The sequence below is a fragment of the Microcaecilia unicolor genome, chromosome 1 (genome assembly GCF_901765095.1).
Source record: "Microcaecilia unicolor chromosome 1, aMicUni1.1, whole genome shotgun sequence".
Classification (NCBI taxonomy): domain Eukaryota; kingdom Metazoa; phylum Chordata; class Amphibia; order Gymnophiona; family Siphonopidae; genus Microcaecilia; species Microcaecilia unicolor.
In genome coordinates, this window is record NC_044031.1 from 173,136,173 (window position 1) to 173,151,661 (window position 15,489).

General features: G+C 45.8%; 1 protein-coding gene across 1 annotated transcript in view; it reads right to left on the reverse strand.

Moving 5' to 3' along the window:
* COLQ (collagen like tail subunit of asymmetric acetylcholinesterase) overlaps positions 1–15,489 on the reverse strand; it is a 180,101-nt gene that overhangs the window by 92,692 nt on the left and 71,920 nt on the right. Inside the window, exons 5-6 of the mRNA XM_030202541.1 lie at positions 14,872–14,898; positions 7,376–7,447 (exon numbers count right to left, since the gene is read on the reverse strand). Coding sequence (XP_030058401.1) covers positions 7,376–7,447; positions 14,872–14,898 — 99 coding nt within the window. The remainder of the gene's footprint in view (positions 1–7,375; positions 7,448–14,871; positions 14,899–15,489) is intronic.

Consider the following 15,489-nt stretch of genomic DNA (forward strand, 5'->3'; position numbering starts at 1 on the left):
GCCCTGGGGTTGGAGAAGGGGGTGTTAGGGGTGGAATTGGGAGGGGAAATGGTGAAAACACTGGCATTCGCTGATGACTTATTGGTAATAACAAGAGATCCAGATAACTCAATCCCCATATTGCTGCAGACAATTGATTGTTTCAGTCAATAATCAGGCTTTAAATTAAATCTTCAAAAATCTCGAACCCTTGCAGTACTTCAAAGAGATAGTTCCCGATGGAAAGGGACCCTACCCTTGACATGGGCAGGAGAGGCCTTTAAGTACTTAGGAGTGTATATACCAAATGATTTGTCTCAATTATATAAGGTTAATATTTCTAAACTGATGTCTGAGACTTGTATACGGTTGCAGTTGTGGCAGGCCTATCCGCTCTCGCTTATGGGACGGATAGCTCTATATAACATGATGATTGTTCTACGATGGTTATACACCTTTCAAATTCTCCCATTGTACCTCTTCAATAAGGATGAGAACCAGTTGAATCGTGCACTACAAAAATTCCTCTGGTGGGGGAAGAGAGCAAGAATTGATTTGATTTGCTTACTTTATTTTTTGTCTATTAGATTGTAAGCTCTTTGAGCAGGGACTGTCTTTCTTCTATGTTTGTGCAGCGCTGCGTACGCTTTGTAGCGCTATAGAAATGCTAAATAGTAGTAGTAGTAGTAATGTCATTAACAACACTTCAAATATCGGTTCAGTATGAGGGTTTAAGGTTACTAAGCTTAAGACATTTAACAATTGCAAGTGGTATGAGACACATCAATGATTGGTATCGAGCTACACAATACTTTTCAGCCACCACACTGGAGACCCAGCTGTCGCAGGATACCCACTTTGGCTATTTGCTGCATGCGTCTGGAGGAAGAATACCACCAATGCTGCAAACTACTTGCATTTTTTCAACGGCAAGGGCTGTGTGGCGAAGGATCTGCCGACTACATCATTTCTCAGCCAAAGCCATTCCATACTTACCAATCTGTGGCAACCCAGACTTTATGTCAGGATTAATATATGGTGCTTTCCGGAGATGGAAGCGAAAGGGCCTGATTTATTTAGCGCATGCCTTGACGGAGGAGGGACAGATAAAGGCGTTTGCGGAGTTACAAAAACAATACCTGCTTTTGCCGTCAGATCTCTTTCACTATCACCAGTTAAAACATTATGTTGCCAGTTTCCCATGGGAGTTCTTAACAGAGGATGTACAAGAGGAGTTAGCAGAAGCGTTTTCACTTGGGGCACAGCAGAAGGTGCTGTTGTCATTTCACCATAGATACATTAAAGACACAACCCCAGAATTAAACTTTGCAAGGTTAGAAGAGGCATGGAGTGACGAACTGGAGTGGAGGTAACAACAGTAGTACTTAAAGAACATGTCATTGGCCTGCGAAAAAGTACCATGGTGACGGCCCATTGGGAAATCCAGTATAAATAAACGTGGTACGGGCGGTTAGCTTGACGGAGTTTAAAAAGGGGTTAGATAGATTCCTAAAGGACAAGTCCATAGACCGCTATTAAATGGACTTGGAAAAATTCCGCATTTTTAGGTATAACTTGTCTGGAATGTTTTTACGTTTGGGGAGCGTGCCAGGTGCCCTTGACCTGGATTGGCCACTGTCGGTGACAGGATGCTGGGCTAGATGGACCTTTGGTCTTTCCCAGTATGGCACTACTTATGTACTTATGTACTAATTTGTATTGCGGGCATATATTCCCCCATGACGCGCTTTTCACATGGGAATATCGCCAGATGGAGCATGTATGAAGTGTGGAGCAGAGGGAGCAAACTTGGGACACATGTTTTGGAATTGCCCAAATGTAATGGCCTTTTGGAAAAGATTATTAAAATTGGTGTCAGCAGTATGGTTGACCGGGTGGCACTATGACCCAAAGCTACTGTTTGGGCAGCTCAGGATGGGACCCCCGGGATTTCGAGACTTTGTGGTGCAAGCTATAATCATGGCCAAAAATACCATCCTGACTACTACTACTACTACTACTACTTAACATTTCTAGAGCGCTACTAGGGTTACGCAGCGCTGTACAATTTAACAAAGAGAGACAGTCCCTGCTCAAAGAGCTTACAATCTAATAGACAAGTGAACGGTCGGTCCGATAGGGGCAGTCAAATTGGGGCAGTCTGGATTCACTGAACGGTAAGGGTTAGGTGCCGAACGAAGCATCCTGACAGGGTGGCTGTCCACACATACCCCCTCAATGAAACATTGGCGTGGCATCTGATGCGACTAGAGAGACTGGAAGCCAGTGGTGTGCTGGAGCCGGCTGGCTCCGGCTCGCAAGATCCGGTTGTTAAATTTTGCCCGGACTTGCGAGCCGGTTGTTGGAAAGGGCAAGCCGGCTCTCCCTCCCTCCACCCTCTGGATCCGGTCCCTCACCGATCCTACCTTGACCATCGAATTCTTCGGGGCAGGCAGTGTTGCCTGCCCGCTGCTATCACTGACTCTCCCCCACTGCCTGTTTGTGCTTTAAAAATGGCCGCCGAGACTTCCAGAGGCGGCCTCGCGAGACTTCTGTAAGTCTCGGCGGCCATTTTGAAGCGCGATCGGGCGGCGGAGGAAAGTCAGCGATGGCAGCGGGCAGGCAACACTGCCTGCCCCGAAGAATTTGATGGCCAAGGTAGGGTCGGTGAGGGACCGGATCGGGAGGGAGGGAGGGAGGGAGGAAGCAGGAGAATTTGCGGAACAAGTCGGGAGGGGGTGGCAGGGGAGAGAAGGGAGCTGCTGGTGCATACAGGGCAGGGGAGAGGAGAGGAGGGTCACTGCTGGACATGGGTGGATGGAGGGCAGGGGAGAGAAGGGTCGCTGGCCATGGGTGGATGGAGGGCAGGGGAGAGAAGGGTCACTGCTGGACATGGGTAGATGGAGGGCAGGGGAGAGGAGTGTCACTGCTGGACATGGGTGGATAGAGGGCAGGGGAGAGAAGGGTTGCTGGTATGGGTGCATGCTGGGCAGGGGAGAGGAGGGTCACTGCTGGACATGGGTGGATGGAGGGCAGGGGAGAGGAAGGTCGCTGGCCATGGGTGGATGGAGGGCAAGGGAGAGAAGGGTCGCTGGCCATGAGTGGATGGAGGGCAGGGGGAGAGGAGGGGAGAGAGAATAAATGCTGGACATGGATGGAGGGGAGGGAAGAGTGAGGAAGGAGATGAGATAAGGGAAAAGGAAGAGAGGAGAAAAACTGCACATGGATGAAGAAAATAGGCAGAAGCTGAGGACCAGAAATGAAGGAGGAAAGGAAAGAAATAAATGGAAAGGAAGCCCTGGAAACGGAGTTAAGAGGACAGATAGCAGCAGAATCGGATACTGGGCCAGCATGATCAGAAAAACAGTCACCAGACAACAAATTTAGAAAAAATCATTTTATTTTCATTATAGTGTTTGGAATATGTTCCGTTTGAGAATCAGGTGCTCAACATTAAAAGTTTATATTTATTTACTTATTTATGGCATTTTATCCCACATTAAACATGAATTAGATTGGAACCTGGGATCATTTAATTTTTTTTTCCTGGAGAAAGTAATGCATTGCCCCCCCCCCCCCCCACCGGCTATAGCCAGCTCTGCAATTTTGGGGGGAGAAGAGGTGGACGGGGGGGGGGGGGGGGCGCAGTGGTGGACGGGGGGGGGGGGGGGGGGCGCCGAGGTGGACCGGGGAGAGATCCTGTTGTTAAAAATTTACCAGCACACCACTGCTGGAAGCAAACAACTCAACCGCCGCCAGGGCTTGGAGATTCCAACAAAGATGGGCTCCTTTTTGGGACACACTTACCCCCGCAGCAAGGGGACATTTATTAAACTTGTAATGGCAGATACAAAGAAGCACTGTTTGGTAAACTTGTGTACAGCTTTTGATGTTGGGAGGAAGGGGGGAGGTGCTATGTGTTAATGAAACTGGAGAGTTAATGTTGTTTACATATGCTCAATAAAAATGATTGAAATATAAACTAGGTATTACTACGTTTAAAATTCTTACTGAGGACACCCCTCATTACATGTTGAATTCAGTATCTTTGCTACAAGGTTCTTTTCCTAGATATAACAATTGCAACCTCCTTCATCTTAAATTTCCAATGCATAAGAACCTAAAGCCAATTTAACATCTTACTCTGTCTGTCAATTCAATATCAGCTAGCTAATATGTGGAATCAACTTCCAGTATCTTTGAAATTGTGATCTCACTATTTTCAATGTAGAAAGCTTTTTAAAACATCATTTTTGTTGGTCCTTACAAAAAGGCTTCAAATCCTGAATACCCTACTTTTTTGTGTGCATGAAGTAAATGTGCCTGTCAGGCTTTCTTTGAATAGATTTGATTTACATGCACAAAATCTGCCAGATGTCTTTGCATTTAATTACAATCAGATTTATTTTTACAGTTTATGGAAAACTGTTGCAACCAAACACTCAAACATAGGAGTGCCCAAGGCAGTATTCTTGTCCAATTTAACTGGCACTCGAGGCCCGAATCCTGAAAATGAAACCTCACCCACCAACTAGCAATTCAAATTATCTGACACTTTCCAGTCACTGCTCCATAGTGCTGATCTGTATCAGATGATCCTTTTCACACAATGTAGTCCTAAAACGTTGGCACTGGGTCTTCTAACACCTACAGAATCTACCTGGTTCTTTGCCAGGGTGGGATAAAAGTTTCCAGTGGCCCAGATTAATTTCAAACTGCTGATCCTCCCTTCCTGCCGTCTTGATACTGTTTCCCACTAGTATACATTCCCAAGCCCCGGACAGGCCTTTTTGGGACACACTTGCAGTTTGTTTCCTTCATTTCTCTCACACACCTGCACACATATCACCTCACCTCCCCTTCCAATTTATTGTACATCTCTTCACAGTTTTGAAAGCAAACATCATCACATCACCACTGCAATGGTACCTGCAATTTATCTGGGTAACGTCATCGCTAGCTCACTTTGCATTATCTTGATAAAGAGAAGAGAGCTCTTGAAAGCTAGACACATATGTATGAAGTTAATCTTATTTTGCTTAATTTACATAACTCCATTCTAGAGTCTAAGGCATGGTACATATGGAGGAGCGGAGGAGTGGCCTAGTGGTTAGAGCACCAGTCTTGAAATCCAGAGGTGGCCAGTTCAAATCCCACTGCTGCTCCTTGTGATCTTGGGCAAGTCACTTAACCCTCCATTGCCTCAGGTACAAGCTTAGATTGTGAACCCTTCTGGGACAGAGAAATATCCAGTGTACCTGAATGTAACTCACCTTGAGCTACTACTGAAAAAGGTGTGAGCAAAATCCAAATAAATAAATACAACAAACATTACAAAAATAAATTTTATCACTACCCTGTACCTTCCACCCTGACAAACCTATTCCCATGTAAACTTAGTCCATTCTTAATAAAGAAAATTAACCCCCATTAATCCAGCAATTTCAAGAGCCAAGGTGTACAGAATTCCACAATAAAAGGGCCATTTAAAGGCCCTTTTACTAAACCACATTAAGCACTTAACACTCAGTTTACGCTGCATTAACTGCTAGTGCAGAGCTGCATTATAGAGCTTTGCAGTATTTTCACCGTTAGCACACAGTAAACCATGCATTAAGTGCTTTTTGTGCCAGGAGTGTGGCATGGGCAGACAATGGGCATGGAAACTGTTTAGCAGTGAACGTGCTACATACTATGCCAGATTCTGAATAGGTCACCCAAAGCTGGGCATGCAAATCTGCACGTGGATCACAGATCCACATGTAAACGAACTAGGTAATTAGGTGCCAGGGCTGCCGAGAGGGGGGGAGGCAGAAGGTGCAAAATTTCCCGGGCCCGACGACAACAAGCTTCTTCCTGACTGCTTCTGGGTCTGTCCTCTCCTGCTCCTGAGTGCCACCCAGGACCCGGACAGGAGCAGCACAGGAGAGGACAGAGCGAGGTGCAGGGGGGGGGCGGCGGCCTGAGTGTGGGGGAGTGGGGGTGTAACGCGGCAGACCAGGTGGGAGGGGGCACGCATGTGTGGCGGTCTAGTTCTGCCCCGGGCCCGGCTGTGTCTCTTGGCAGCCCTGTTAGGTGCTAACAATCAATAATTGGTGTTAACAAGCACTTAATTGGCAGTCATTAGTAGTTATGCACAGATCTGCCCTATGCCCTATTCTATAACTTGTGCACCTAAATTTCATAATGTGCAACTCCAAAGGGGGCGTGGCCATGGGCAGGTCAGGGGCGTTCACAGAAATTAGACACCATGTTTTAGAATAACTGCATTTGTGGGCCTAATTGCCATTAGTTGGGCGTGAGTATTTACAACAGCCTTTGACAGGTATAAGGGCTCACTCCCAAAGTTAGACACAAAGGGCTAGATTCTGTATATGGTGCCTGAAAAATCTGTGTGGAAAAAAATTATGCCTAAGCGTATTCTCTAAAGTACACCCAAATTTTATAGAATAGACTTAAATTTCTGTGCGGTATATAGAATACACTGAGCGGCTCAAAACACAGCTAAGGGCCCTGTTTACTAAGTAGCGTTATAGGCGCGTTAACATTTTTAACGCGTGTTAACCATGTACATGCCTATTAGCGTGCTTAAAGTTAGGCGTAGTTTACAGAATACGCTCAAGTGCCGTTCTTGCAATTAGAATTTAGGCGCACACATTTAGACCACCTAAAACCAGGTCTAAACACCTGCACCTACGTTAGGCGCAGATCAGGTGTATTCTATAATAGGGAACATAGTTTTTTGAAATGCCCACAAGCCACCCAGTCCATTCCCATGGCCATTCTCTCTTTTTCAACAGTGTGCATTAGAATTTACGCACACCGCCTTATAGAATACACCTAGAAAGTTGTGCACATAAATTCTAATTATAGCCAATTAGTGCTAATAATTGGTTAAGTACCAATTATTGGCGCTGATTGGCTTGTTAATCAATTAAGTTGTGCGTGCAATTTGTCCATGCAGCCAAATTACTGCGTACAACTTAAGGCGCCATATATAGAATTTGGGAGATTGTGTATTAGTAATAAGGGAGGCATCAATCATCCTTGAGAGATATCACAGAATTGAACTCAAGGATCCCAGACTCTTTTTACTAAAACTTCCACCAAAGACCTGGCCAAAACGAGCATTTTTAAAAACCTTATTGGGACATATGTGTGCATTCCCTCTCTGAAATAAGCAATACAAGTATACATTTGGTTCTACCCAAAACCCACCTCCTTGCAATCTGCACATAATCAAGACTGCCGTGTAAATACTGGCTTCCTAAAATTGAATTTTACACCTCTATTGGATATACACATGTAAATGCTGGTATGTACGTGAACAAATCGATTGTAAATAGGGCTTTTAAAATAAAGGTAATTGAATATCAATTTGATGTTTATTCCTTACCTTGGGTCCTGAAGGTCCTGGCAAGACAATTGAGCCTGGCATTCCAGGGACCCCTGGTGAGCCCGATCTGCCCTTAAAAGATAATGAAAATGATATTATAGCAACCAGTTTAGTATTCAAGAATCTGACCCTCCCAATGGAGCCATAAACAGAAATATTAATTGTGCTACTTCATCTTTTATCATCCCAGGTGGAAAAGGTGAGGGTTTTTTTTTCTTTTTTCTTCAAACGCCGACACTCTCCCTGCAAGGAAAGTCAGCCAACCAGCAGTGAACCCAAGAAAAAGGGAAGGCTGCTGAAGGGAGCCAAAATAGAGCTGCTTTGCTTGTTTTGTTTTTTTCAATGCACAATCAGTGTGGCTGTCTCTCCTGGCTCTCAGGACACCCTTCCCGTGAAAGGGCTGAGACAGTGCAAATTAAACTTCAGTCACACTAAGGTAGCAGCACTAAATCAAACATTTGGGAGGACTTCTCCCCTTCCCCCCACCAAACTAGAAAGAAATGCGGCTGCCTATCCCAACCTCAGAGTCTCTTCCCCTGAAGAGTCTGAGCAGCTGCAGGACCCACACAGTGAGCCAGCCAAGAGCAGTCAGGACTGGGGGAGGGACCCGGCCGTCCGGGTGTAACACCCCCAAGGAAACCCCAGGTCCCCATGGACCACTACCTCATCTAGGTTCCCTGCAGTAGGTGCATAGAGAAAGAAGGAGTTCAAAGACATTTTCTCTCTCTCTTTTTTTTTTTTACACAGAAAGAAAAGGGAAGAAAGAAGAGAGACCTTCCACCTGCTGGAGACTAAGAATACTGGAATTTTCTGTCTGGCAAGAGCTCTTATTGGCTAGCTTAGATGAGTCAGAAGTCTCAGTCTCCACCTGCTGGAAGGCGTGCACAAACCATCAGTTAATCATTGGGCCGGTCTGGAGGGACGCTAAGGGAGCTGAGGAAGTGTGAAGAGCAAAATGTAATGAGATACCCTGCAAGTGGAACTGAGTGACAGGGGGGCATTTGTCACTTTTAGCCCAGTGCCTGTTGGCTGGGGTGGAAGTGGAGGGGGGGGTTGCAGTGGCATTCCTAGGGGGGGCGGTGGCTGCGGTCTGCTCCGGGTGCACGCCGCTGGGGGGGCTACCGCGCGCGCCTGTCCGTCGTTCGTTCCATGCTCCCTCTGCCCCGGAACAGGTTACTTCCTGTTCCGGGGCACAGCGGGAGCATGGAACAAACAAAGGACAGGTGCGCGTGGCACCCCCCAGCGGCGTGCACCGGGGGGGGGGTTCTTTCACGGGGGTGTCCTTTCGCCGGGGGGGTCGCACTGCATCCGGGGGGGCAGGGCGCATTGGCGATCCACCCCGGGTGTCAGCCCCCCTAGGAATGCCACTGGGGGGTTGATAGGGGCTATCAGTGCACCATAACCTCAGAAATGGGGCCAGCAGCCCATTTAAAGGACATACTGCCATCACTATATAAAAGAGATCTGAGAACCTTGAAAAGAAATGACACCTTACTAAGAAGGTGTAATTTTGTGTTTGTGTGTGTGTGTGTGAAAATGGACCCAAAAAGCCTTTGTCACTTGCCTGTTTTCATACAAAAGCATATTAATGAGTTGTTTGCATACATTTGCACCATAACAGCTCATTAATGTGCAATTGAAATAAACATTTGCACATAGTGGCTTACTTGTAAAAAAAAAGTTGTCTTCTATTTCTGATATTTTATCACAAAAAAGTTTTATGCCCTTTTACTAAGCTGCATTAGGCACTAATGTGTCCCTAATGCAGCAAAAAACAGACTACCATAGGGTATGCTACAGTGTCGTATGGTAATTTTTGAATATGTGCTCATTAACTGTGCGCTAAATCATTTGTTGTATTTTTAAGGGGGGCGTGTCAGGGACAGGGAGTGAGCATTCCTGTGCAAATCTAGATTCCCCTGAGCTAACTGGTTAGCATATGGATAATGCAGGAACCCTTAATGCCTACAAAACCAGAGGAGGTAAGTTCTCCCATGGTAATTTTTTTAAAGGGTTGCATGCTATTGGCACCGTTAGTGCTGGCCTTTAATGGGAAAAATAAAATCAGGGTTTTTACGGCTGAGATAAAAATGGCCTTAGCACACTAAGGCCTATTTTTACTACAGCTTATTAAAAGGACTCCCTTGTGCTTTAAAACATGCAAAATCTATGATTTTTTAAACTGTTGTACATTTGTCACCATTTTGCATTTTTTTAGCCTGCAAACTCTATATCACAGCTTACTACATCAGCTTCTTCATTTATTGGTCCAATACCTGCATGAGATCAATACAGCACCGAGGCTCACAATCATGAATGTGACTAAGCAAGTGGCACATTCACCAGATTTACACACTAACAAATCCATAGGAACAGAATAAATAGCAAATTGACAATGAGGGCGCATGATGGTACACGTTGCTTTAACTGACAATTTAATTAGCCTTCAGGAAAAGGTTTTCAGCCTTGACTGAAATCTATGGCATGCAGCATTAATAATAATGCCATTGTTGTTCTAATCATAATGATAAAATGAATAAATAGCAGCAATTTTGCTTTGAGCAGTTCCTGTTTGAACAGCACTGCAATGCACTTTGGGCCAGATTTTCAAACAACAGTTCAGCAGCTCCATCTGGCTAGTTCCAAGTTCCATGGGTAAAATCTAAGTAAGGGAGGTAGTTATTAAGGTGCAGTAAAAATTGAGCTTGTATCACAACTTAGTTTCCCGTGGGAGTGACTGACCTGTGGTATCTCAGTACCACAGATTAGTCAATCCCGTGGTACATGAAACATGCTGCTTGCAATCAACTTTGCAAGCAGCATTATTCATACTGCTAAGCCATAATGCCCCCAGGCCACATCTTAAAGGTGCCAGCCAATAACGGCTAAACTGCTTGTTTTAACTGAAACCCTCTATCACATATCTCCCCGTCCTCCCACCCTGAAGAGGCCCCCTTCACATACCTCCCTCCCAATGCTTTCCTCAACACATACCCCCCTTTGCATATAACCCCCAATAGCACCCCTTTCTACACCCACCCCCTTTGCACATAACCCCCAATAGCACCCCTTTCTACACCCACCCCCTTTGCACATAACCCCCAATAGCACCCCTTTCTACACCCCCCCCCGAAATCCTCTTCCAAAAAAACCTCATCCAAAGACCCCACTTTCTACAGCCCCCCCCCTAAAGGACCCTCTTTCCACAAAACCCCCTAAAAACCACTTTCCATAACTCCCCCAATGGCCCGTCCTTTCAACAAAAGCCCCCCCTCCAGCCCTACCTTTGTAAATCACTGAGGTCTAGTAGAGATAGCATCGCAACCCCTAGTAGTAGTACCATGAGACTACCACTACTTATCATTTCTATAGCGCTACTAGATGTACACAGTGCTGTACACTGAGCATGTAAGAGACAGGCCCTGCTCAACATAGCTAACAATCTAATCAAGACAGACAAACAGGCCAAATAAGGGATAAGAGAACAACAAGGGGAGAATGATAAAACAGACCTGGGCACTGAACAAGTGAATAGGAGTTAGGAGTTAAAAGCAGCCTCAAAAAGGTGGGCTTTTAGCCTAGATTTGAAGAAGGCCAGAGAAGGAGCTTGACGTACTGACTCAAGAATTCTAATCCAGGCATATGGTGCAGCAAGATAAAAGGAATGGAGTCCAGAGTTGGCAATGGAGGAGAAGAGTACAGAAATGAGAGATTTACCCAATGAATGCAGTTCCTGGGGAGGAGTGTAAGGAGAAATAAGAGTGGAGAGGTACTAGGAGCTGCAGAGGAGTTTGAACTCTATGCAGAAACAGATAGGGAGCCAATGAAGTGACTTGAGGAGAGGGCTAATATGAGCATCGCCACACTAACGGAATATAAGTCATGCAGCAGAATTTTGAATAGATTGAAGGGAAGAGAGATGGCTTTGTGGGAGACCTGTGAGAAGCAAGTTGCAGTACTGTAAGCGTGAGGTGATGAGAGTGTGGATAAGGGTTTTGGTGGTGCCATTTTGAAACTGGACTGACAGAGGCAGAAGTGACTGAGGATTGCCCCTGCTCTGATCCCACTAGACCTGAGGATTTGAAAAGGTGGGCCTATGCAAAAGTAGGAGGGCTTCTGTGAAAAGGAGGGGCATCAAGGGGTCTTGAGGGGGCCATCAGGGAGGCTGAGGAAAAGAGGACCATCAGAACGGGGAGTATGTGCTAGAGGGGGTTTTGGGAGGAGTATGGGGGTATTGATAGGGGCTATGTGGAGCACGGGAGATATGTGATAGGGGGCTTTGGGTCAAGGAGCAGTTCATCCATTATTGGCTGGTCCCTTTAAGATATGGCCAGGAGCATTGAACTGCGGCTTAGTGGTCCGATGCTCCCAGCCAGGAAAAGTAATGCAAGCCTTTTGCTGGCATTATTTTTCCAGGAGCAACACAGCTTACTGCAGTTGTTCAGTTTGCATAGTAATTAGATGTTTTGCATGCATTTGGGGCATAATCGAACGGGGACGACCATCTCTAAGGGTGCCCATCTCTAAGGACGTCCCGGCGAAGGGGCGGGGAAACCGCTATTATCAAAACAAGATGGGCGTCCATCTTTCATTTCGATAATACGGTCAGGGACACCCAAATCTCAACATTTAGAGATGGTCAACCTAAATGTTGAGATGGGCGACCTTAGAGATGGTCGTCCCCAATTTTCGGCGATAATGGAAACCGAGGACACCTATCCCAAAAACGACCAAATCCAAGGCATTTGGTCATGGGAGGAGCCAGCATTCGTAGTGCACTGGTCCCCCTCACATGCCAGGACACCAACCGGGCACCCTAGGGGGCACTGCAGTGGACTTCACAAATTGCTCCCAGGTGCATAGCTCCCTTACCTTGGGTGCTGAGCCCCCCGAACTCCACTCCCCACAACTGTACACCACTACCATAGCCCTAAGGGGTGAAGGGGGCACCTACATGTGGGTACAGTGGGTTTTGGATGGGTTTTGAAGGTCTCACTTACCAGCACAAGTGTAACAGGTAAGGGGGGATGGGCCTGCCTGCCTGAAGTGCACTGCACCCACTAAAACTGCTCCAGGGACTCGAATACTGCTGTACTGGAGCTGGGTATGACATTTGAGGCTAGCATAGAGTCTGGCAAAAATTTAAAAAAAATTTTGAGGTGGGAGGGGGTTGGTGACCACTGGGGGAGTAAGGGGAGGTCATCCCCGATTCCCTCCGGTGGTCATCTGGTCAGTTTGGGCACTTTTTCAAGGCTTGGTCGTGAAAAAAAATGGACCAAGTAAAGTCGACCAAATGCTCGTCAGGGATGCCCTTCTTTTTCCATTATCGGCCGAGGACATTCATCTCTTAAGCACGCCCCAGTCCCACCTTCGCTACACCTCCGACACGCCCCTGTGAACTTTGGTCGTCCCCGCGATGGACTGCAGTTGAGGACTTCCAAAATCGGCTTTCGATTATGCTGATTTGGATGACCTTGAAAGAAGGACGCCCATCTCCCGATTTGTGTTGGAAGATGGGCGCCCTTCTCTTTCGAAAATGCCCCTGATTATCTCCCAAATTCTATATATGGCGCTGAAAGATCTGTGGCAAAATCTGCACGTGGATCTCTGATACACGTGCAACTTAATTGCTTAGCTGGGTCAATTATTGGTTAATTGGTGCAATTATTAGTGTTAACAAGCACCAATTGGGAGTTACGTGCGGATCTCTGATCTGCGTGCTTCTCCACCAACCGCACAGATCTCAAAAGGGGGCATCCTGAAAAATTTCACCAATTTTTTGGAATTCTGGGGATGCGTGCTCAACTTGCCTGCCAGGATTTACACCAGAATTGAGCTGATGTAAGTCTTGGCACTCATTCTGGAGCGCCCTTTACAAAATAGCGCTCAGCACTGATTTTTCCCGGCACATAATTTTGGGCATCTTTTACTTGAAACTGGCCCTATGACCATAATGTATTTATTAGTACATAAGTATATAAGTACATAAGTAGTGCCATACTGGGAAAGACCAAAGGTCCATCTAGCCCAGCATCCTGTCACCGACAGTGGCCAATCCAGGTCAAGGGCACCTGGCACGCTCCCCAAACGTAAAAACATTCCAGACAAGTTGTACCTAAAAATGAGGAATTTTTCCAGTCCATTTAAAAGCGGTCTATGGACTTGTCCTTTAGGAATCTATCTAACCCCTTTTTAAACTCCGTCAAGCTAACCGCCCGTACCACGTTCTCCGGCAATGAATTCCAGAGTCTAATTACACGTTGGGTGAAGAAAAATTTTCTCCGATTCGTTTTAAATTTACCACACTGTAGCTTCAACTCATGCCCTCTAGTCCTAGTATTTTTGGATAGCGTGAACAGTCGCTTCACATCCACCCGATCCATTCCACTCATTATTTTATACACTTCTATCATATCTCCCCTCAGCCGTCTCTTCTCCAAGCTGAAAAGCCCTAGCCTTCTCAGCCTCTCTTCATAGGAAAGTCGTCCCATCCCCACTATCATTTTCGTCGCCCTTCGCTGTACCTTTTCCAATTCTACTATATCTTTTTTGAGATACGGAGACCAGTACTGAACACAATACTCCAGGTGCGGTCGCACCATGGAGCGATACAACGGCATTATAACATCCGCACACCTGGACTCCATACCCTTCTTAATAACACCCAACATTCTATTCGCTTTCCTAGCCGCAGCAGCACACTGAGCAGAAGGTTTCAGCGTATCATCGACGACGACACCCAGATCCCTTTCTTGATCCGTAACTCCTAACGCGGATTTATTTACCACATTTTTGAAAAACTTAAACCCAAGACAGTGAATAATTATCTTCCTTAGTCTTTTGAGAAGCACATACATGTGAGCGCCTCTACAAGGGGATAGTTTTGACAGTATATTTCATTTATAAAGTTCTAAAGGGGTGAGAGGAGAAGTAACCATTTTATGATTCGTGCTCTCCATTTATAGCTGGGTGAATGGCATGGGAGAGACGAACAGCCATGCACTTGTGGAATTATAAGTGATTAAGTTAATGTGCAAGGTGCAGAGAACTAATTCATAAATCAGGGTTATGATTCTAAAACACTGTCTAAATATCCTGGTGAAAATTAGCTGAGAATGTCCTCTTCTATGGCCAAACCTTCTGACAGACATCTGTATTTGGCAGCCACTCTGCTTTGCTATATAGAACATGCTTCTTTGTAACCTAGACATTCAAAGCAGCCAGTTATACCCCCAACAGTTCTGCAGACCTTTGAAAATGTAGCCCAAGGTGGCATGACCAAAGTCACAGAGAGGGTTGGCAGTACAGAGAATTTGGATTTGTGTCCCATTCCCTCCCTAGTGTTATTGTTGTTAATTATTTCTCCATTGCATTTTGGTCCACAACAGCTTGACATATACAGTAAGCACATAAAATCATGAGATGAAACACTGTACACAAAAAGAGGCAGTGCTTATTTTTAAGACTAACAGATGTTTATCAACCCTGGATCTTACCTGTCTACCAGGCCTGCCAATCTCTCCCTGTGAAAGGAAAGGATATTCAGTGTAAGTAAGAAGTGCAGGGCTGCACGTTACTGCCATTTAAAACAGAAGCACAGACAAGACGGCTTCACTTTGCAGCCTGGTCTGGTTTAGGTTCAGAATGAAGCAAAGGAGCAGAGGCAGCCACAGAGAGGAGGCACAGACACAGGTCCAATTGAGTAACACCTTTATTAACAAAGGGTCCTGTTTACTAAGCCACGCTGTAGGAGCACAAACATTTTAGGGCACGCTAATGATAGAGTCACCCATAGGAATATAATGGGTTTCTCTATCGTTAGTGTGCGCTAAAGGTTTGCAGGCCTACACTGCAGCTTAGTAAACAGAACCCAATACCCAACATGGCTGTGTTTTGGCAGAAATACCTGTGTCAAAGGTCAGAGCAGCCTGCGCCTAAAATATATTCAATTGCTTAAAATCTCCAGCTGCTATTCGCAAAACAGATTGTGGAAGCCACAATGCAGGAATTTCTGCCGAAACACGTCTGTGTCGGGTCATTTTGTTAATAAATATGTTTCTCAATTTGACCTGTGTCTGTGCCTCCTCTTTTTGGTTGTCTCTGCTCCTTTGTTT